Source organism: Scomber japonicus, chromosome 14 (genome assembly GCF_027409825.1).
Source record: "Scomber japonicus isolate fScoJap1 chromosome 14, fScoJap1.pri, whole genome shotgun sequence".
Classification (NCBI taxonomy): Eukaryota; Metazoa; Chordata; class Actinopteri; order Scombriformes; family Scombridae; genus Scomber; species Scomber japonicus.
In genome coordinates, this window is record NC_070591.1 from 8,758,241 (window position 1) to 8,783,194 (window position 24,954).

The window sequence follows — 24,954 nt, forward strand, 5'->3', positions numbered from 1 at the left end:
GCCATTACTGTAACAGTACCTCTATACCACAAGTAATATAAAATACAGCTTGTCACAGCATGTTTAGTTTAGTTTGCAGCAGCCATGTCTGATACACACAAACCGTATAGATTAATGCTACTAAATCACTTCAGCAGCCTCATTCCTGGATGGCAACAGAGTCATTTATTTCTGTATCATATTAATCACTGAAAAAAAACAGACATACTCAGGTCTGGATGTCTCACAGCAGTTGTGACACTGAGTCAGAGAACAGTGAAATCTTTGAGAGAAACAATGACACCGAACTGCAAGGATCAACGCTGGGAACGAAAGTGTAAGACAAAGAGAAAGCGAGAGACAAAGTGAGGAAGGACAATAATTGAATCTCAGGAAAATGCTTATCTGTAGAATCTGTTTTATATACACCTGTTATCTTGTGAATAGAAAATAAATCTTGACAGAAAACAGACAGACAGGTTATGTGAAGAGAGCAGAGAAATACACCAACAGGACACATGACTTCTGTTTAACTCTTACATGCTGTTCATAGTCAGATTTGGACCTCTCCTTAAATGTGACCCACAATATACAAAAATGGAAATTTTTCTTTTTCATTTTTTGAGCAGCTGATACACAATTTTATGTATGCCAATGTAAATTTGAGCCAATGTAAATTTGACCTTTATTTATTTAAAAAAATCAAATATCAGCACTTAATCATGTTGTATTCATCATATACTAAAAAAATTTCTCCTTGACCATAATAAATAGAATACACTCTGACAGCTTTATTAAGCATTAATCAAACATTTGTTAATGATGAACGGGGAATTTATGAATGTGAAGACTAATTATGAGTCAGAATATGAACAGTATGTAAGGGTTAAGACCTGATCTGTTGAATTTCATCTAGAAATGTCTTTGAAATGTTAAGCCTTCATCACCTGAGCTGCTTTATGCTGAGAAATCATATTCCTTGTACATACACACAGCATCTATATGGTTCTCTTACTCCGCAGGCAAGTACCTCTCTCAGTGGTAATGAGCAGGGACATGCCAGCTTCACACACATAAACACACACATGCTCACATACACAGAGGACCATATGCTGTATGCTGTAGCTAGAACTGTCCCCTGTGCAGCTCTGCAGAGCGTCACAACCATGGCATGAATCAAAGCCAGAGGTCCTCCTTTTTTTACTGACCTGTACAGTAAGATTTACACATTCTTCTCCCTCGTGAGAAATATCCATCTCTACTTAAGGCTTCATTAATTGATTTTTACCTTATAAAGTTGTTATAGTGTGTGTGTGTGTGTGTGTGTGTGTGTGCAGAAAAGCGCCCACAGGCAGGTACTATAGTTCACACTGGACCTACAGGTTTTGCATCACGCAGCTTTTGTTCTGGTTCTTATCAGGAAAATTTGTGGAGTGATTGTTATATAGATTCAATCTTTAAGTAAACATAAATTCAGCGTTATGAGTAATAGAAGTTGCATAATTGAAAGATTTATTTGTGGTGGCAGGTTTGTATATTGTTATCTAAAAAAAAATCAAACTTACTCATAGTAGGAAGTTGGTTAAACAGTTAAAACAATAATGTTGGACTCTGCTTATACTCCCTAACCAGATCTATTTTATATGAAACAGGTCTGTTTTATATAAAAACAGATCTGTAGTTAATCAGCCTGAGTCAAGGGAGAAGGGCGGGTCCATGGAGACAAAGAGACAAGGAAATAAAAAATAACAGAGTAAGGAATCAGAAGAATGAGGAAAGACTGAATTATTTAATAATACAAGAAATACAACTTAATGATAGTTAATAAATCTGTTACACTTCCATAGAGCAATATCAACATTGACTGACTTAACAAATATTTATGGATTTAATATTTTAAAGTTAATTTATGTGATATCTGAGTCTCACAAAAAAAAAAAAAAAAAACGGGCAGCAGACAGATAAACAGGAGCAGCTGTGTCACTCCCATTAGTCTCAGAGGGGATGAATTATTTTCTCTCAGCCACACCTACATGTAGCTAGCACACACATGTTAGCAGAGCACATAAGTGTAAAACACCACATTCATTATCTGGTGTGAGTTTCATTGCAGAAACACAGACACACACTGCAGAGGGTCACAGGGGAGGGAAGAGCTTATAACTCCTGAGAGACCGAACACACAGAGATTTACAGTACAGTGTGTTACAGCACCTCTGAAACACCCTGCCCTGCCCAGAAAACACTTCCCCCAGTCTCTCATTTTCACCTCAACATGCCTTTTTGGCAAAAATGTTCAAGGTCAGTTTTCTCAAAACAAAATAAAATAGCATAAAAATAAAATTAAAAAATGTTGCTGGCCTCAATCCTTTGGTTTGTGTGCATGTGTGGAGGTGTGTGAGGGTGTCATGGAGAGATTTTATGTAAAATTCAGATGAGTATGTGTTGAGAAAAAGGATTGCTATTATCATTTCAAAACTAAACCCATCTGCAAAGATACCAATATGACTGATGATTGATGACTCACCCAATGGTAAATCACAATGCACATTGCACACACCCCATAATTGTCATGCTTCTTGTATTTTTCTACCATTTTCTATCATTATGATGTCTGATGTTGGGATGTCTCGGTTAAATATGGTCAGAGGTCCACAACTTGAGGTGAACAGGATTCTGATGGTTAAGTGAAGAGGGGCTGCATAAAAGGCCAATATATAAAATAATAGGGTTTTTAAAAACATGCAAAGACACTCCAATAGAGCCCTTTGAATAAAAATATAGACATGAAACCGTGCATGTTATGTCATCTCTTAATAAATAAAAGAAGACACTGAGGTAACCAAATCTCAGGGTGGGTCACAGGTGTCTTTGCAGTTAGTTGTAAACCATCAATCCCCCTGTGTGTCTGGCATAAAAAAGGATGCCAGTTCTCTAAACTCTCAGGTGCTGAGGTTTTTATTCAGAAATGTTTGTTCAGTCTGGCATGTTCAGATAAATGACAAACAAGTGATGAATTCATTAAAATGTTCAATTAACTGAGCAGGTTAAAGAACACACGCTGATTTAAAGGTTTGACGTGGTAACAGGTCATATTTAAAGTACTATTTCAGTGCCTTATATCAGCACTCTGTGTGAGTGTGTATGATGAACAGTGGGTGCAGTGGACATTAGGTCTTTCTGACTGAGCCTCGTCCTCACATCAAGGCTAAAATAGCTCTCCCTCTCTCTTACACGCACACATACACATTTAGCAGAAAACCACAGACACACACTCTAACACTGCTTTAAAATAGCTGCCATGTGGGCACACACACTCACACAGGGCAGGGATAGAGACAGAGAAAGTGCACACGTAAAGAAAAAAAAAGGAAGACTTAGATAAGAAATAATGGGCGACAAGGCAAAACTTTAACTCATCACACACACACACACACACACACACTCACACACACACACACTCACGTTTGCAGCTCTGTGGTTCCAGACTGAGTTAACCATCGTGCTGATCGAGTTACACTGATTTACTGCTTCCTATACCCCCGTCATCATCTACCATTAGCTCCATACACACAGCCTGTGATTTTATAATTCTGTTTTCTATTTAGTTTTATTCTATTTTATATCTTCTCTTTTCTCTCTCCTCTCTCTGGGTTGGGGGAGGAGGTTCGTAGAAACCTGACCTCGGGGGCTGCTGGAGGAGGTCATCAGGGAAGTGTTTTGGGACTCTGCCAAGATGGCAGGAAGGAGGCTGTGCGTGTGTGTGTGTGCGTGTGTGTGTGTGTGTGTGTGTGTGTGTGTGTGTGTGTGTGCATGTGTGAAGAACAAAAGGAGGCTGCTGACTTTATTGATTCCTGCTGGGTAAGACTTCATGTTGGTGGTGAAATATGAGGCATTATCATAGATTTAAAAAATAATTCATATTAAGTTTAGCATATTAGTGGCATATTTACCATGTATTACAAAATACCAAACCATGTGGGATGAGATTTACATCATGTGGTTCTGCATCGGAGTGACAGAGAACAAGGTTTGTGAAAAATGCTGAAATTTAGGCTAACAATTATTTAGACTTTTGTTCTTTTTTTCTTCAAATAAACCCAATTTGCACAGTGTTTTAATAGAACCAGAGTCAGTACTGACCAAGTAAGTTGACACATACAAGTAATTTGATACTATTTTATTGATACTATGTTTAATACTTACACACAACACTGTAAAACAAAGAACCAAAACAAAAACCACAAAGCTGGCCAAACAGAATCAAATATAAACACACCACTGTTATGCACAAGCAACAAGGTGACTAAAAATACATGCAGAAACAACAAACGGACGATGTGCAACATCTACATAAAGGTTAAACCTGTTTGTGTACATTGTAGCCAGGAAGTAGTGCAAAGGAGTACAAGGAGTGCCCAAATAAATACTGAATAGCATCAGTGAGTCAGGCGGTAGGAGCATGACAATTAAAAAAAAACAACAATAATACAGATTTTTATTACATGTCCATCAAAATCCATTCAAGCATCTTTCTCAAATTGTGTCACTGGGCAACACTAAATGATTACCGTATTTCCTCTAATATTGGCCTGGGCCTTTATTTACCTCAGCTGCAGAGGACAGGCCTTTATTGGAAGTAGGCTTATATTACAGAGAAGCCTCTATTTGAATTCCCTCTATTTGAATTGAAGTATATATTTGCTGATGTTTTAGTATGAAAACTCTGTGTTTTCTGGTCTGTTTCTGTTTACTCTGTTAAATTTTTGTTACTGTATTTTGATGTTAAGACAAACTCAACACTCCCTGTATCAGTGTCTAAGCGCTTGCAGCTTTCTCTCCTGAATTTTCCTCTGCATGCTGCAAAACTCTCTTTGAATCTGACATCAAATTTCCATCTGAGTGCAGATGCAAGTTCGCTTTTCTTTTGGGAAGGGTCATATAAGGTACCTCAAATGTAGCTACTGCCATCTTGTGGAAATAGCATGATTATATTATTGAATTTATGAAATTAAAACAGTGGAAATGTACATTATGGTATGGCATGTACATTATATAAGAGGCAAGGAGTTTATCCAACCTTGTTTTTGTCCAGCCTGGTTTTGGGGCAGAATTTTCTTTGTGTGCCCTTGGTCATTATCATAGCTACTGTCATTTATTTTAGGAAATACAGTTAATGTTAAGATTACAATAGTGCCAGATATTGTTAAAGCACCACCATTTTACATGTGTTTAAGTCTATCTATCACATCACAGACGGTTTGCTATTTCACTGAGTCCCACTTCCATGAGGAGCAGCTGTGTAGTGTACTATAGTAAGAAAGGAGAGTGATCCTTCAAATCAAAGACCCCGCTTGTTCTTCGGAGGCGTCCTTGAGCAAGAGATTGACTTCTCACCCGCTCTTGGCACACTGCTCTGTAACTAATCCCCAGTCTCTGACCTCTGAAACATGAAAAGAGAAATCTCCTGACGGGAGTATTAAAAACAAAGGCAAGGAAAAGCCAAAGGTTATATATTTTATGAACCTTGTTGGAAGGGTGAATGATAATATTGTTGCATTTATGAATGCTTGTGGGCTGCAGAGTGTGATACAAAATATGCAGCGCTGCATTTGTTCAGGCTACCAACAGAGCAGATTTTGTTTATGTGCTTACAGGTACAAATATATACCAATATATAATAAATCTGGATGAGTGGGTGTGGAAAGCAGGCAAGGTTTTAAAGATGTTAGCTATTTTTCCCATGTTGCTGTTACATATAAAAATTCCACTGAAGAGTATTTCCCTTCATGTCATTGTGGAGATACTGATGAAACAGGACAGCTGTCAGCACATAAAACATCATGAAGTTAGCAGTGACATAGCAAACACACAACTTACACACATCAGAGCTAAAACTATAGAGCTGCAAAGTGGGATAAGATGCTGGTTCCTGAGGTATTTGTATCTATGCTAGCAGCATGACTCAAAGGATGGTATGTCAGTCTGTCTGCTTGTGAATACTTTGGTCCAACACTTCAACAATTGTCTTTTGAATTACCATGAAATTTCCCACAAATATTCATGGTTCTCAGAGGATGAATCTTACTGGTTGTAGTGATCACCACCATGAGGTTGACATTTATGGTTTCAAGTGAAATGTCTCAACAACTACTGGATTGATTGATTTGGCAAAAATATGATATGTGCTTCGGCCAGTTTTGCTCTTACCATGTGTGTATGAATCAGAATCATTCTAAATTGACAGATGCTTCCCAGCTATCAGTAATTAGTTTACTACCACACCCCAATAAGGAGAACAGCAGTAGAGAGAGCAGTCACTCATTTCAAAGAAGGCGGTGATGGTAAAAATGTAGAAAAACTCGATTGCTGCGAATCCAAACAATAGTTTAAGGAACAGAAGACAAAGCAAATGGCTGATAAACATGTCATTACCATAATTGTTTAGAGCTGGTTGTGAATCCTGGCTACAGCCTGCATATCTGTTGAACCAGTACCAAGCAGTTATTAAATTAAAGATGGAAAATGTGTAGATCTGTGAAATTGATCTGAATACATTTCTACTGCTCTGAAAGGTGCGCATCATGTTTCATCTCTGTCCACAAAGAGACCATGATGTAGCAAAATCAGACCGCCCCTCCATGTGCCACCATTGAACTGTCAAGCTGTTAGGGACACTGAACAGGCTGCTGGTTCTCCAGCTCTGTATATCACGGCCAAATCTGATGGGGAGAAATTAATTTGGGTCACATTCCAATATGAAAAACTGATAGATATTGTCATCTGAATGAGAAAAGAGGACAATTTTAACATATTAGTAATTTCATTGCATTTATGATGATGATTTATAAGTTTTGTTGTGGGTCAAGTAAGCACAAATTCAGGTAAGGAATCTCTGATGTGTGCTTAAAACGTTTGTCACCATCTCTGTACTAACTGTATACATTTTGGATTTGTCTCCATAGTTACGATGAGTGTGTTGGCCCTGGTTCTCAGATCTACATACCTACAGATGACCCACCTCCTTACTCCCTGTTGGACCCCTGTCAGACAGGAGCAGAGCAAGAGGAGCAGCCAAACTACACCAGCTCAGATCCTTCTCCATATTACGGAGAGACCTCAGCCAGTGCCGCCTGGTTCTCCCCCTCCCACTACCCGCTGGGATTACAGGACCAGGAACATCAACACATCTCATCCATCTCCTTCCCGTTGGATGCTGCGCCATCTTATGAGTCAGTGCTGGCCGAGCAGGGACAGCCCCTTCCTCTTATGCCATGTGACCTTTACAAACACCAATCAGAGAGGGGGGACGACGGCAATCCCCAGCAACCAGGGACGGACCAGATCTTGTAGGACAATTAATTTCTTCTTTCACCTTCGCAGTTGGTTGTTCCCAGTTGAATTATACAAACACTTGTGATGTGGGGCAGGAAATGGCTGTTAGGAGCAGCTGTGACACCAAACAATGGACCTTAATGAGGTTTACACATCTTCCACACAGTTGCTAACACCTAATAAGGCTGAAAATATGCTAATATCAGCATCTCAGTGGACTGAAATCCAGCCAGGACTCCAGTTCCACCACACTTTGTTGTTTCTGGACAAAACAAAAACTCACATCTGATTGCGTTGACTTGTAAAGTTTCCGGAACGACAACTCCTCCCCTAAAAAAAGGTTTGTCGTCCCAATGATGCTCCCTTGAAGAAAGACTCTCCTCCATCTAGTAATAACACCATTGTCTAGTTCAGTTTTTGTCACATTTTGACTGTTATTCTCTCTTTTCTTGAATCAGGATTGATCCAAGAGTCCAGTGTCATGTTAGGAGTCTAGGCTGAATTACTGCTTACAAAATGTCAACATTTATTCATCATACTGTAGATGACAGAGAGCTGACTTTGTCTGTAGAAAAAAGACTTGAGTGTAAACAATATCGACGTGGTATTTAGTCTAGGTTAAGGCATACACAAGCACACAGAGTATCCACCCCCTTCCTGCTTCTATTGGTACAGTAGGACCCTCACTCCAATTTAAATGTTTTGGATTAAAGTATACTTGCTTCTGGTGTTGTATACAGCATCCTCATCTACCGGCACACTACTGCTGATTCCCAGTCCCTGTACTTTGTAAGCATTAGGTGCAGTGTGCTGTTCTGTAGCCTCCAGTGTGGTGGTAGTATTGTAGTGGTTAGAAGAAAGATTTTGTAATAAAAACTGGTTGCGACCATAAAATCCAAACTAATTGGAAAACTACCTGGACGTGAACAGTGAATTACAAACACTCCCGGCCACCATTCCCAGCTGTGTCTGTTAAATATTTACAGTATACAGCTGTCATCACCAGAGAGGGGGATTCAACATGTCCACTGTTCTACAAAAGTGTCATTTATTTATATCTATCAAGGGCTCTGGTGTTAATATCACTGCTGTAAACGGACCCCCAGCAGCAACATGTAGCTCGGAGCCCTCCTCCCGATGATGAGGTTGGGGTTGATGCAACAGAGGAGTTACACATAAAACTGTAGACCTGAACACACTGTTCACAAGAGAAATTAATGCTTCTGCCTTTGTCTGCTTCTCTCTGTCTCGCTCTCATTAAAGAATTAATAGCACCATCACGGAGGTTTTTCCCCATTGCACTAAAGCTTCCAAAACTTCATCTCAGTTAGCAACAACTGAATTAATAGGCTAATTAAACTGATGTTACTGTAAAAAATGTTATTAGTGGCCACTGCTCACTGAGACAAAGCTGTATTACCAACTGTCCAGTTTCCCGGGTTTACTCTGTAACATTTGGATTCACATGATATGATTAATGGCATTTTAGCAGAAATTTGGATCTCTAAAGTACATGTCAAGTCTGGTCTGAAGACTAGTTTATATTGTGTTAATTTATTCCAAAGTGTTTTTGTTTTTATGAAATTGCACAAAAAACTGAGGGGCAAGGTGTTGTTATTCCATCATAGGAGCACTGTTAGGCTGCAACCTACAAAAAAAAATCAATTGTTGCTCAGTATGAAATGTCAGAAAATAATTAACGTTCATATATTTGCATTAACCAAAGATGTTATGTTTAGTATTATGGAGAACTAGAAGAACTACTAACATTTGAAGATGGAATCAGTGAATTGTTGGCATTTCTGCCCAAAGAATGACTTATAAACTAAATTAATTAGATATCAAAATTCTAGTCTAATCATTTCAGGACTGGTGTAAAACCATGTAAAGTGGGGGTCAACAGGGGCCCGATGACAAGCTTTTGCCCTGAGGCCCAAATATGTGCTATTACAATATCTAAATGAAAACATAGTTCATGTATGACTTCAAATCCAAAATGGAAGTGAAATTTTGAATGGCTGGATCCTGTTGAGGTTGCCGTCTTATAAGCTATATGTGATTTTTTTAATTTTTTTTTTAAATGCAGCATTGTTGCATTTTACCAGAAAAAGTGATGCCTGTCACAAACATTTAGAGTATACTCAACAGACATTTATTGTCTAGGGAGTATATAAAGTTTGCATAGTGCAGCAGAAATGTAGAGGGGTTATAGATGGGAATGGGTGTGTTTGTCTTCAACATTTGCATCACAGCTTCCGGTCCAGTCAATGATGAACATTTTAATAATTCATAACCACAAACATTTCCTGACCTAAATCGAGAGGTTTCAGTTGCCTAAACTTAACTATAGCTTAACCATAGTTACATTTAACTGCATAAGTACCTGCATCAACTTAAAGCTCTCTGTATTTTACATTAATTACCGTCCAGCAACAAAGCCAGAGCAGGAGAGTAATGTTTGAGTATTTCATGTGCGTGGAGGGAAAACCTCCTGGAGACACTAAGACCTGTAGACAACACATCACCATTCGTCACCAGTTATTGAAGCAGGAAGTCATTTGAGGCTGAGCTTTGATAACAATGCAAATGTTCATTTTTTAATTTTAGAACAATTTGTTTTTTGTGTAAGCTTTGTTTTCTTAATTAGAAAATGGGTCAACACAAATTTCGTATGTTTATAGGTATTTTTAATGATGCGTTTGTGTGTGTGTGTGTGTGTGTGTGTGTGTGTATGTGTGTGTGTGTGTGCGTGTGTGTGTGTGTGTGTTAAAAGATGTGCCTAATAGCCCTCAGACTGTTAGCTTGAACATTGTAGCCATATGATAATCTCAATGCAACTAATCCAGAGCTTTTTGCTGTTAAATGTTAGGTTATCATATGAAATGTTGGTTTACTGATGTGGTACAGTACGGAGAATTTTAGTCAGTAACTGAATCCCTTTTTAATTAGCTGTAATAATAATAGATTTTATTGAGGGGGGAAAAAAAGAAAAACTGCTGTTCCAGAGATCAGCTTTGTGTTATTTGGTTTAGTTTGGCAGCTATAGATGCTTTAACTGCACAATTCTCACCCTTTAGTTTATTTTCCCAGCAGTACTTTCAACTGTTGACCACTTGACATCATTTCTTGTTTATTCTTTTGTGATGATTACTCATCAGTACAGTCACTCTTAAACCACCTACAATGTTTCTCTTCACACATCTTTGTCTCTCTTTTGTATGTCTGCTTCTCTCTCTCATTTTCTCTCTCTCTATCTCTCTCTCTCTCTCTCTCTATCTCCAGGATTCAGGGAACCTTTAAAACAATCATTTTAACGTGCAGAGCCATTTACTTCCAATCCAATCAGCTCAGATCTGCAAACTGCAATTCATCTGCTACTGAAGCACCACTTATATTCAGCTTCTCGCACTGATACCTTTTAATACATACTACAGAAATATTTTAGAAATTATTGGCGTGGAATTAAATTCACGTGAACCCTAGGCTAATTAGTCATTTGGTGATAATTGAGTCAGTGTTGATGAATTGTAAAATGAATGTAATTAGAACAGTAGTTTTTAAAGAATTATCATATTAATTGATATTATAAAGATATTCATTCATATAATAAATATACTAGAATAGTGCATCCACACAAGAAGAAACAGACAACACTGGAATTCGTTTTTGTGAAGGATTTTGAAAATATTACTTTTTTTCAATTCAAAGTAACCAGGAGACTAAAGAAGACATAGTCATTTTTGCAGTATTAAGCTTTCAATTTCACTTTAAAACCTGCTACTGATGATGGTTTTCATGTTTTAAAAAAAAAGCTTGAAACTGCAACAATGCCTGTGTCCATTTTTCCTCTTCTACAAGAACAACAATAGGAATCAGGTGTCTCCTTTCAGCTTCATATTTCTGACATTAGATCATCACATGATACCAGTTCCACCCTCCCACATCATGCTTCCCTAATTTATTTTGTTCATTATGAGCAAATTGAAATCATGATATTATTATCTTCTCTGTCTTGCATCTCATTTCTCCAACTTTTCTTTGAATTGTGCAAAACCTTTGTTCCTTTCTGCAGTCACATTACTCTGATATTCAAAACAAGTTGGGAATCTGTTTTGAAGCACTTGGTGTATTAGTAGTGTTTCAGGAAAAAAAAACACTTATATATAAATATTTTTACAAGTGATTCAGTTTTTAAGTTTTTGCTTAATTTCAGATTGTAGAGACATTTTGTTTGTGAGAAAGAAGCCATTACCAGTAAAAGGATAAAGAGATGCTGACTGTATATAATACAGTATATAAAAGGTAGAATCACACAGAGAATTCAAAAAATCTAATCCCTGAAACTTCCCACTAATGTACACACACGCATCTCTCTGTTTTAAACCTATAACCATTCTTAAATTATATGAATTTACATTTTATATGTATGTACACACATTTCCATGTATGTATGTTGGAAAGATCATCCCAACCTGTAAACACAAACACCAGACGGTACTGCAGAACTACAGTATGACATTCAGCTTTTTCCCTCCCACACACCTTTTAAATAATGTTCCAAAAAGTACATTTAAAGTGTGATCCTGGACACTGAATAAGATATTAAGATCACCTGGGTTTACTTAGCCATGTGTGTATAAGCAGAGGAGTATTTTAATGCTTTATTAAATTAGAGGAGAGTAAAATGTAAAGATCATTGAAGTTGTCAGTATTAGAGCAAAGAGTTCATTTAAAACACTTATTCAGAATGAGTGTGAGTCCTTTAGTCAAACTAGAGAGATGTATTTTTCAGATGACTTCAGTCTAGCACATCTTTAGTCCTGTTTGCATTACATTATTTTCAGCTAGGATATGTTGTAGGTGCGTTCCTCGTAAGTACTGTATCTAAATGGTATGTAAATGTCAGACACGTGTATCACTCCGCATTTTTACTCTCTTTTTCTTTCTCTCGCTCTCGTCTCGAGACAACAAACTTCATGTATATATTAGGAACTGCAGTTATTAATGTTTCTTTATGTTTCTGTATTAGAGATTTTGTCAAAGATTTTTTCTTCGGTAGAGAAGAGTGAATAAATCTGAACTCTTATACATCTGAGTGGCTGGTTTTTTAAACACTCACACTCACACACACACACACACACACACACACACACACACACACACACAAGGGAAGTATTTATGTAATATATGTAATATTGCATTAAAGGATAGATTCAAACATTTTCAAGTGTGTCTTAAAACAACAGTCAGGTGTCAAGATGAACACTGAGTGATTTTCCTCGCTGTAATCTGTCCTCCGGTTCATTCTGACTATTAAAAGATCCCCCTCAAATGCATTTACAATTTCAGTGATGACATCCAAAATCCACAGTATGTCCACCCTCATTTAAAAGTTGATCTGAAGCTTATATGAGGAGTAAGTCATATGAAGTGGATATCAGCCTTTTTAGTATCAAATTCCTTCTTTGTGTTGAGCTGCAGTGGAAGTACAGTAACAAAAAGAGGGACTATGGCACTAAAAAGACTGTAACATTGAAAGAAACCTACTTGATTTGACTCATTTGGACAGCTGAAGCTTCATATTAGCTTCAGATAAACTTTTAAATATATTTAGCAGAGAAGGAGGACTGTGGATTTTGTCCCCCATTACTTACAGTGAAAGTGCATTATGAACAGATATTCTAATGGTCAGTGTTAGGAGGAATGATTACAGCGAGAAAAACTTGATTCAGTGAGAAAAACCTGTATAGTATATAATCTGAATGACAAATAAAATCTATCTTATTATCACACACACACACACACACACACACACACACACACACACACACACACACACACACACACACACACACACACACACACACATACACACACACACACACACACACAGGTACATATCTAAAGGAATGTAGTCACCATATGTACTAAACAGAAACTGAACAGCTGAACAAAACACAATACTGATAATTACATGTATGGTATAATTACATTATAGGTATGTTTAGGCCCCTCCTACATTGCCCAGTGCACTGTATGCAAATATGTCATATAAATAAAGCAGAAGTCCTGCGGCAACAGCTGACCTGAAAACCTGAGATGTGTCACTAGCAAAGTGGCAAAACTTGAATAAGCCTTTTCATCCATCCATGGAATCTCTAAAAGACAGGCGTTGAGTAGTTAAGACTAATATTTAGCTTGAGGCTTATTCCAACATGTTTGTGGTGTGAGCATTACAGCATAACCTTTCACAAGCTATTATCATTCAAACAGGTTTTTCTTCTAGTTCACAATAATAGATACGGGTATGTAAGTGACGTGGGACAAAATCCACAGTCCTCTTATGTATTTAAAAGTGTATCTGAAGCTAATAAAATAAAAATGAGTCAAATCAAGTAGATATCTTTCAACTTTACAGTCTTTTTAGTGCTGTAGTCCCTCTTTTTGCTGCTATTCTTCCACCACAGCTCAACAGGGAAACACAAACAGGGAATTTGATGCTTAAATGATGTAAGTAGTAAACATACGTAGTAAATGTGACAGATATCCACTTGATATGACCAACTTGGACGGGGATCTTTTAATGGCCAGTCAAATGGATACCTGACTGTTGTTTTAAGACAGTCTTGCATAATTGTGAACCTCTCCTTTAATGTTTTTTATATGAGACAACAGGAAAACTACATTAAAGGTTAAACAACAGTAACAAAAAACCCTTGATAAATCTTATTTGTATGCCACTTTCTCATGTTCATATATAGACATTTGCATGCAGAAATAAAAGTATACAATATAGAGAAAATAGAGTAAATACTGAACAGAGTTTATGGAGTTGGATATCAAAGTACATTCAAGACCAATCTTAAAAAGAAAATCATCTGAATGAATCTATTCATGTTTAAAAAGAAATGAGATGAAGAGCAGTTAAGAGTTGTTTACCACGCTCTGTGCTTTTGAATACAACTAAAGAGTGATTTATCTTTGGAACCAATTTTCCTCAAACTGAACAGGTTAGATTGTTGAGATTCTTCAGACACGCCTTCAGCCTCTCAGTCTGCTATATAAGTCAGAGCCACAACTCACACGGACCATAAACCTCAAACTTCATCGTGATAGACCAACCTACACTCTACTGCTGGCGAGTTTAATAGCTGAGGTGAGTCATTATTTAAGATCTCTTCTTTGCTTTTACTGACTATTTAAAAGGATCATTAATCTTGATTACAAACCATAAGGCAGGTGATTGCAGTAAAGCTGAGTTCTTCCCTGATCTGTTGTTTCTGTTTGTAGAAAATGAAAGCTCAGATTGTGTTCCTGCTGTTCACCCTCGTGGTCGGGCTGAGTGCAGCCTCCACTGACGATGAAGAAGGTATGTCCTCCATGTGCCTGTGTGAATAAATGTCTAATACAACTTGAGTAGCACTGGCCAAAAACTTTGGATTTGTTACAAACATCAAATGTGTTCCAACCTTATAGTTCTTGAAGAAGAAGACGCCATGCAAGGGATGGAAGAAGAAGCTGGTTCAGACGATGCGCCCGAGGATCCTCAAGATGAAGTGAATCAGGAAGACATTGAAGGTAAACTTCACAACTTTCTAAAAGTTATACATGTCATTAGAATTGTGGGTAACTCTATTTCACATACCCCTTAATTTTAGACCAATGTCAGTATGAACAGGAGGAATTATCACTTGTCAATGTTCAGCATTTTAGGACAGACTTGAAAAACTGTGAGTCTGTCTTTAAAGCAAATTTCAAGTGTGTCTGTAATTGGGCTTTCATATCAAATTGAACTGAATGAAAACCCAAAAGCCTGCCTGACATGTAGGAAATTATTTTATGAGATGATGTATTTTTGAACTGTGATTTAAAGTGCAGTTTTAAGGTAAAGGCCTGAATCATGTCATACAACTCTATGGTCATTTTTAAAGAACTTTAGTAGCTAAAGTTTACACTCACTGACAAGTATAAATCCATTTCCAATCTAAGTGATTCATGCACATAGCCTCATCACAGTGATGCGACAAGACTTTAATCTTCTCAATCTCTGAACAGCACAGTGATTTTGATTTTTCTTGGTGTTGCGTTAATGTTTGCAATTCATGTCTAAATGTTCAAAATTTCTTTTACAGGTCAACTGGATGAGCAAAACCCTGAGCCTGAACCGTAATAGCTTCAACTTTCTAACCCTACACCTGAGCCCCCCTTCACCTCGCTCCATGGCCCCACCCACAAACACACCCACACACATACCTACACACAAACAGACACATAGACAGAAACATGCATGCATACCATAAATACACACAGATGTACACACATGCGCACACACGCACAGAGACAGACACACACACACAAACTCACACACACACACACACACACACACACACCCAAACCCTGAAGCCATGTTGAATAAATAAAGACAAAACTGAAGCATGTCTCTGTGTTGATTGATTATTTAAATATTTGTATTTAAGACTTCTGAGATGGAACCTGAAATGAGAAATGGATGCAATTTGAGAATATGACTTTCTATGATTGTGGACAGCTTGTTGATCTCATCCTCTGTGTAATTAGATAATAAAATAAACTGAGACAATACAATATTGATTAGCATCAATAAATCTTAAGTCAATTTCTCATGTTCATATTTAAATATTTGCATACAGAAATATCACCATATAGCGTGAAAGGGGAAAGAAGTGAACAGAGTTTATGCAGTTGGATATCAAAGTTAATTCAAAATAGATATATAGACACAAACATATTGAAATAATCAGAATTAAAACATTCATGAACTGCAGCAGAAGTAAGAAAGTACAAATAGAGATTTTGGCACTAAATTACTGTAAAGTTGAAAAATATCTACTTGATTTGACTCAATGGCTGAAGCTTCATATCAGCTTCATATAAACTTTTAAATACATTTTTGCACAGAAGAGGACTGTGAATTTTGTCCCCCCATCACTTAGCCTACATTGTGAAAGCATTATGAATGGATCTCCTAATTGCCCGTCTGAACAGTAAGAATGATTACAGCAAGAAAACCCTGTTAAAATGGTTAAAATAGTGAACCTGTCCCTTAACCCTTACATACTGTTCAGGGTCAAATTTGACCCATTTATAAATTTGAAAAACACCCAATACCCAATTTGTTTAAGCCTGACTTTTACTAATGTGACACACAGTATACAAAAAAATGGGAATAAAATCTTTTTGTGTGTCTGTGCAGCTTTAATATAAATAAATATACAAATTTGACCAGTGTTTATTAAAAATGTTTTTAAAAATCAGGATTCAAACATGTTGTATTCAACATATTGTAGTTTATAACATGTTTATCTGGACATTAAAATAGTGATTGTGAATGTTTTTTAATCAAACGGAAGGATTAATTAAACATGTATTAATGACTGATGTAGGAATTTATGAATGTGAATTGGTGTAGAGACTAATTACGAGTCAGAATATGAACAGATGGGTTAAATGATAATTTGACTCTTCTGAACTCCTCATGGCCTTTACCACGTCGCCCTCTAGTGGCCAAATGTTGTAAGATCATATCCAAAGTGCATAAACCATACACAGAAAAGTTCAGTTTAATTACTTAAGTGTGATTAATGTATTTCTTTTGATACACTCTGTAGAAAATTAATGTGAAATGTGTCAATTTCAGAAAAAAAGTATGAATGAGAAACCACAGCGCTGCACTAATATGAATAGTGTTTTTTTGCATCAGTCTGGAGGAACTGTCATGTGATCTGTCTGCCGAACCTCAGCCAGAATGTCATCCGTCATTTGCAGCTTGCAGGCCGGTTAGAGACACCCTCCTTCCTCCGGTGTCGTCCAACTGAGCCGCAACACGTCGACTTCCCTCCACCAGCGGGCTTCCCCCTTCTCCTAAACTCAGCCGGAGTTTCTGTCTTTCTTAGCAGGAGACGCTGAACTTAAACAGCCGGTTGAACGGGGAGTTTCTGCAGGGGGGGAAACATGCGCTCCTTAGCGGGGCTGGCTGCCATTGTGGCGGCTGCGAGCTTGTACCTCTACCTGCTGTCCACTCACCTTCCTCCGGGACGGGAGCACCTCAAGTCGGCCTCTGAAGGGGAGGACCAGGCAGTACAAGAGTTCAGGTATGGACCATGGAAAGAGGCATACAGTTTACAAACAAGAGATTTATAAATAAAAAATAATGTAACCACAATTAACCCACTTTCTATATTAATTTAGTTGCCTCGTTTTAATTCATGTTGTAATTCAGCTGGAAGTCCCAAATTTGGATCGGGGTCACCCTCAGATCAGCTTCAGCAACAGTGGCTTAATCAAGTTTTGATTTTAGCAATATATACAAAAATATAATGAGAATAATCACACAAATCAAAAGTGTATAGTACTACTTCTTCACATACTGTTAAAATTCAGCTGTCATAGCAACAGCCATAGTAATGAGATGAAACAGCTCTTTTTAAAATTAAATACTAGTGATTCAAAGTTTGGGCTTTCCCCTGCATAACACTAACTTACAATACGTTGAACATCATGTGGCCTGCAAAACCCCACTGCCATGATTGTTCAACTTTTTTCCAGCCTCTGTGTTTCAAAGAACGGTGGCTAATTAAATGTTTCAAATGATCATTTATGTGTATTTTGAATAACAAACACAAGTTGATTCGTGATTACATGGTCCCAGAGTCCAAGTTTCTGTCTCATTAACAGTCCAGAAAGGCACAAATTTTAATTCACAATGTTGCCAAACAGAGAAAAGCAGCAAATCCTCATCAACTGAGAAGCTGGAACCAGAGTGTGTTTGACATGTTGCTTATCAAAAAAAAGTTTCCAGTTAATTTTCTTTTGATCTACTAATCGATTAATTGCTTCAACTCTGTTGCTCCTTCATTGATGGACTAGTGCAGTTGTTGCCAACCTTTTTGACTTGTGACCTCCTAGAATGAATCACTGCCTACTTTTTTTCTCCTCATTGTTTCAGTATGTTTAGCAGAAATGTCTCCTTCGTATTTATTCCTTTAATCATATTGTGGCCCCTTAGATTTATCTTGGTGGGGGGGGGGGCAACCTTTGCTCTGGTGAGGGACTGAACTAGTGACCCATCATCAGTGTTTTCCTTCCTCCCTCTCCACTGGAAGAAGCTCCTTGTGACGCCTCTGAATAAGGGAATTAATTTCTTTACCTCACTACTACTAATCAAATCAGTATAGCGCTGAAATATTAAACGTGTTCCCTCTCTCCTTTCTTAATTTCTCTCTACTCTCCTTTCAGTACATATTGGACTGATCGCATTACTCGGTGGAACATGTGTGCATGTTTCTTAGCCCGTTCGAGTGCTTTCATCTATGAGTAAGAATAATACTGCAAGTTAAAGGGAGTGTGTCATCTGGACCTCTAGTATAAACACAGCTGGGACCAGTAGTCCTCATGGGAAGCAAAGCCTGGTCCTACTGAGCGAAAACATCATTTCTGAGGTCTTGGTTAAGGTTCGGGTTAGGCATTAATTGGTTATGGTGAGGGTTTAAGTTTGGCTGTCCATAATGAGTGGAGGTCAATGCAATGTCCTAACAAGGATGTGTACACTTATGTATGTGTTGTCTATCATAAGCTACTTTTGGGTAGCCAGTTAATTGGGGACGGCTTGTCCAATTGGGGACAAAAACCATGTCTCCAAGTCTGATTTTGGGTCAGTGGTCATGATTAGGGTTATGGGTTAGTGTCAAGCAAGTAGTGATTATGGTTGGGGTTAAATTTGGTCTCTAGGAAAGGAATCTAAGTCTATGTAATGTCCCCAAAAGTGACCATGATCTGATATGTATTTGTGTGTGTTGTATTAGTGTCTGTGAGTCAAGTGTGAGGCTGTTTAGGGATGATAAAATAACGCAGACCAAGACACACCGAAGCCAAGAGCCAAAATCGTGTGCGTGTTTTTGTGTGTGCGCATGTGTGTGTGTGTGTGTGTTTAGACCCAGTAAATTGATATTAATCTTATTATAGTGTACTTTTACTTATGGAGTAATGTGAAGGTGTCACAAGTGTACCTAATGAGATGACTTTCCTGTTTGCCAAGTCATGAGTGTGTATTTCTGTGTGTGTGTCAAAAATGACCTTAAAAAGAAAAAGTTATATTATCTATAGAGCCTGAAACATATTGGATTTTTGGGGCCGATATTGAGGATTAAAAAAAAAAAATCTGTTATAAATATATCAGCTATATTTATATCATATGGCATCATATTTTACAGTTTAATGATAAATGTTACTGTATGAAATAGCATCAGTGCATCAAAACAGTCAAATTTACTGGGAATTTTATAATTATAAATAACTATAGATGAAAAAAAACCATATGTACATTTACAGACGTGGAAGGCCGAAATCTGCCCTCTTCCTGACAACACAAAAGAAGAAGAAAACAACAACACCAAATCCAGCAACAAACTAAATTATATTTTTTCTCTTACAAAACAGCTATTAAGAAATTAACAATATATGCCAGGCTATTATATTTATTTTAACTGACAAAAACTGTTGTTTCATGTCACGTTATGGCCCCAAAAAAGTTTTTACAGTCACAATTTACAGTTTGCCATCACTTAGTCTGCTGTTTTCAGGGCTGAAATGATTTAGTTTGCCATCATTCATCATTTATCAAGAAATAATGACAAACTTCGGTGCTTCCAGTTTCCTGCATGTTAGAATTTGCTGCTTTGCTTTTCTATTTTCTGTAAATGAAGTATATTTTACTGGTTGGACAACACAATCATTGAAGATGTCATAGTGGGTTTTTTGCTGTTTTAAGACACTTTGTAGTCTTAACAATTAAGCAAATAATCAAAGAAGTAATTAAGAGATGAATTAGTTGTGTAAGTACTAGTTGCTTTAAAACCATATTTAAAGCTGCTTAAATATTAAACCTAATAAGACCAAACTTCATATCTGTGTTCGTAGATGTACATGTGATGAGGCAACTTCTAGTTCCTTCTACGTGAAGTGTCTACATTACCTAATCTACTCCTGTATATTAATACTTGGGCTGTGTTGGGGTGTGTGTGTGTGTATATGTGTATGTGTGTGTGTGTGTGTGTGTGTGTGTGTGTGAGTGTATGTATGTGTATGTGTATGTGCAGAGACAGAACATTTCTCATGGGAGTTTGTGTAAGCGAAATGAAAAGTACCCACAATGACACATTTCTCTTCTTAAATACTGCACATGCATCTGCACAGTTTCACATTTCTGAGAGCTTTGAAAAAAATCGTCAACTTGCTGACCAATGAAAGAACAGTATGTTTGTCCGCTAACCAGTAGAAACAGAATGTCAGAGCAGGTGGTAGAGGAAGCCGGCATCTTGAGTTTCAAGTGGGGGGATTTTGTGTGTGTGTGTGTGTGTGTGTGTGTGTGTGTGTGTATGACTGAAGCCACTTGCAGGGACACAAACCAGACTTAACACCAGTTGATTTGGGACAGCTTATGCAATTGGGGACAAACGCTGTTCCCCCAGCTGGTAAAACCCTGATTTCTGGGTCAGTGGTTAAGGTTAAGGTTCGGTGCCTAGGAAATGAATATAAATCTATGGAAATACTCCAAAAGGGTAACATAACTGTGTGTGTTTGGGGACAAATGTCAGACCTGGGACCAGTTAATTGGGGAAGGCTTGTCTAATTGGAAGAAAGCTGATTTTTGGGTGAGTGGTAAAGGTTAAAGTGAGTGTAAGGTTCAGGCTAAGTAGTGGTTAGGGTTAGGGTAAGTCCAGGAAATGAATGTAAAGCTATATAATGTGTGTGTGTGTGTGAGCGTGTGTGTGCTTTGAGAGGTCTCTTCCAACCCTCTGCTCAACTCTACAGAAAGCAATGCTATTTCTGTCACTCAATCAAACGTATCCTGTTACCCTCACACACGCACATACATACACACACACATATGCACGCACAAATGTTTCTATAATGAGTAAGGTCTTTCCTGTTCTTACTATCTGAAGTGCTATAAATAGTACATAATCATAATTTGCTGTATCAGAAGCCACTTCAGACAAATTACAGGTCATCACAGGTCATAGGTGTTCTTTTACCTTGTGTGATATTTAACCATACAGCTACTTATATAATATGTTTATTTAATTGTTTTATTGGGGTTTATGAAAGGTACTTTTTGGGAAGAGGAAATCAGTAACTTAGAAGAAGTAGACTAAAAGGTTGAGGGCAAGTGTGATGAAGAAATAATAGATTATGACACTTCCCTGCAAAAAACCCCCCACTTTCTTACTCTACAGTCTGCACAGTCTACCAATAAGTTGCCTATCCATCATCATGAATCAATCATTAGGAAGATAATTGTGTCCTGTTGTGTGTTTCCACTCCAGCCTGAAGTTCCCGTCAGACCTGGATGAGCTGCGGGAGCTCGCTGAGATGCTTAAGTTTTATAAAAGAGAACATCACGGCTATGTTCTGCTGCTGTTCTGCAGCGCTTACCTGTATAAACAGTCCTTCGCCATACCCGGCTCCTCCTTCCTGGTGAGACACACTCAATAATGGATGATTTCAACAAGAGCTGCAACTACCTGTTATTTCCATTTTGATCAGTCAGTATTATTAAGTTGATGAATGGATTAGCTGTTAGCCTTTATAATGTCAGAAAATGGTAAAAAATATTGATCACTCATCCCCAAAAATCCAAGATACATCCTAAAATGTCTTGTTTTGCCCCAACTGACTGTCCATAACTAAAGGATATTCAGTTAACTATAACAGAGGAGTACAGAAGCCAGAAAACACTTACATTTCACAAGCTTGAACAAAAAAATCACAATTATTTGATCGTCAACATAGTCTGCGCTTAATTTTCTGTTAACTACTGACTAATTATTGAACCTGCAATTTTCACAAAACCTGGATAAATAATACTACTGTGTCTAAAACATCTTAAATCTTCATCTTAACAGGTAATTTAGCCTATGTTTTGTTCTCTAAAAGATATATTTTATTTAGTGTGACATGTTTTCTCTTTTGTTTCTAGTGGGCTAATTTTAAGAAATTTCTGGAATCATGTTCAATTTTCTTTTATTTTAGCACACATATCTGGTTTAATCTGTCTTGTTTCCAGAGACTGACTCTCATTTTTATTTAACCATCCAGAACATGTTAGCAGGTGCGATATTCGGGCCTTGGGAGGGTTTGGCGTTGGCCTGCCTGCTCACTACTCTAGGATCTACTTTCTGCTTCCTGCTGTCTTCTGTCTTTGGGAAGCAGCACGTGGTTGAGGTCTTCCCTGAGAAGGTGCTGCTGCTGCAGAGGAAGGTAGGTCTCTCTGTTCACTCTGTTCACTAGTCTCACTGATTGAAACAGGTCTGGAACTTTCCTTCCTTCCTTCCTTCCTTCCTTCCTTCCTTCCTTACTTCCTTACTTTCTTCTTTCCTCCCTTTCTTCCTTCCTTCTGTCCTTCCTCCCTCCTTTCCTTCCCTCCTTTCTTCCTTCTTTCCTCCCTTTCTTCCTTTCCTTCCTCCCTCCTTTCCTTCCCTCCTTTCTTCCTTCTTTCCTCCCTTTCGTCCTTCCTTCTGTCCTTCCTTCCTTCCCTCATTCCTTCTTCCTTCCTCCCTCCTTTCCTTCCTCCTTTCCTTCATTCTTTCCTCCCTCCTGCCCTTCCTTCCCTCCTTTCCTTCCTTCCTCCCTCCTTTCTTTCCTTCCTTCCGTCCTCCTTTCCTTCCTTCTTCCTCCCTTCCTTGAGGACAACAGGAGGGTTAAGAAATGACTGCAATGGCTGACTGCTTGTTGTTTTAAATAATGTCAAGTTAACAGACACGTTTGTACTATAGAAGATGGATCACTTGTAATCAGTCTGGGATTTTAACAGGGTTGCCAAGTCTGTGGTTTTCCTGTGGAATTGGGCGACTTCTAAAGTGTTGACACAGGTTGACTTTTTTTTTTGTCTGCTGGTTGGGTAAACGTAGACTTTTTATCTTCATGAATAATATTTTGAATTAAATAATGTAGTTAATATATAAGATAAGGTATTCCTTTATTAGTCCCACGATGGGGAAATTTACACCCATTTATACCAAACTCCTACCAAACTGACTCCAGATCAGCACACACACACACACACACACACACACACACACACACACACACACACACACACATACACACACACACACACACACACACACACACACACAGAGCATACCTTAATACTCTGCTGCTTGGCGTCTGCCTCTGGATCTCCACTCTGGAGAGCTGCTTTTAATGCTGGCACACTAAATGTTTATGGTGGTACTTTGTAGATTATTACAATACATTAAGCTGTGATAGTTGTAATTTTAAAGCAGTGTGTAAGGTTTGGCAGAGGCATAATTTGCGTTCTAGGCGGGTTTTGTGGGTTGGTTTTGTCCCACAGACCTGGCAACCCTGGATTTGAACCTCTTCTTTCTCTAACCTCTGTAACTTTCTACCATGCAGAATTTAGAAAGGCCTCTATAATTATATGCATAAAAAATATTATTAAAGCTTCTTCTTTAATTTGGTTGTAGTCAGTAGTCAGTTGGATAAAAATAAAAAAATGGAAATGATGGAAGAGTTAACTTTTATTATTATTATATTATTAGGTGTCATTTAACATTTATGCAGTCTTGTTAATACCTCTATATGAAAAACTACATAGCGACTCTTTCTGTTACTCCTTTCACCTTCTTTCCCCCCCATTTTCTATCAGTGTCCCTTTGTCCTTTTCTTTTATCTTTCTTCTCTCTCCCGCTTCTCCCTCCCTCTGTCAGGTGGAGGAAAATCGCAGCAGTTTGTTCTTCTTCCTCCTTTTCCTTCGTTTCTTCCCTATGACTCCTAACTGGTTCCTAAACATCACCTGTCCTGTCCTCAACATCCCTATGCCCATTTTCTTCTTCTCTGTGTTCATAGGTGAGCCCGTTCAAATATAAAAATACACGCAAGCACACTAACCGCTACAAACTCTGACCATTACGCTGCTGCTTTCCCCTCCGCAGGTTTGATCCCCTACAACTTTATCTGCGTTCGTACGGGCTCCATCCTCTCACATATTCACTCTCTGGATGATATCTTCTCCTGGGGTACGCTGGCCCAGCTCCTGGCCATTGCTCTCATGGCTCTGGTCCCAGGTGCGCTGATCAAACGTTACAGCAAAGATCACCTGAAAGTGGACGGCATGGACAGCAATGGACAGAGTCCGGTTCAAAACAAGCAGGGACGGAAGAAACAGTGATTCTGGGGGGAATAAAAAAAGTGGACCGAAAGGTTACTTTGTATCAGAAAACTGAAGGTCTTCACCAGTCGGCTTGTGACCTTTTTGTGCACTGTGGCCTTGTGATTTCCACCAGGGCACATCAAGAGGCTCATCATATTTCTAGTATGATCTGTTTTTATAATTTGGAAATGTCTTCAGGTCTTGTTACACCACGCTTTAAGTCCTCTTTCCAAAAAGATTGCTCACTTCTGATACACACAAGTAAAGTAATCTTCTGAGACGGACTCCTAAAAATATACAAGAAAAGGAAGTCTTTAAAGTAGAGCTGCAACAATATGTTGACCAATTGATTTGTTGAATGACAGAAAATAATCAACCATTTTGGTAATATGTTTTTGCTAGTTGCAGCGTCTCAAATGTGAAGATTT

The 24,954-nt window shown here is 38.1% G+C and overlaps 2 protein-coding genes across 2 annotated transcripts in view; both read left to right on the forward strand.

The window, feature by feature from the left end:
* The window catches only part of bean1 (brain expressed, associated with NEDD4, 1), a 40,483-nt gene extending 33,151 nt beyond the window's left edge, over nt 1-7,332 (forward strand). The window contains exon 5 of the mRNA XM_053333604.1: nt 6,945-7,332. Within this exon, the coding sequence (XP_053189579.1) occupies nt 6,945-7,332 (388 nt within the window). The remainder of the gene's footprint in view (nt 1-6,944) is intronic.
* Nucleotides 7,333-17,304: 9,972 nt separating this feature from the next.
* Nucleotides 17,305-24,544, forward strand: LOC128372970 (transmembrane protein 41A-B-like). The gene is made up of 5 exons (XM_053333180.1): nt 17,305-17,444; nt 21,678-21,828; nt 22,450-22,611; nt 24,084-24,222; nt 24,309-24,544. The coding sequence occupies exons 1-5, from the start codon at nt 17,305-17,307 to the stop codon at nt 24,542-24,544; spliced, it is 828 nt and encodes a 275-aa protein (XP_053189155.1).
* The last annotated feature ends 410 nt before the right edge of the window (nt 24,545-24,954 follow it).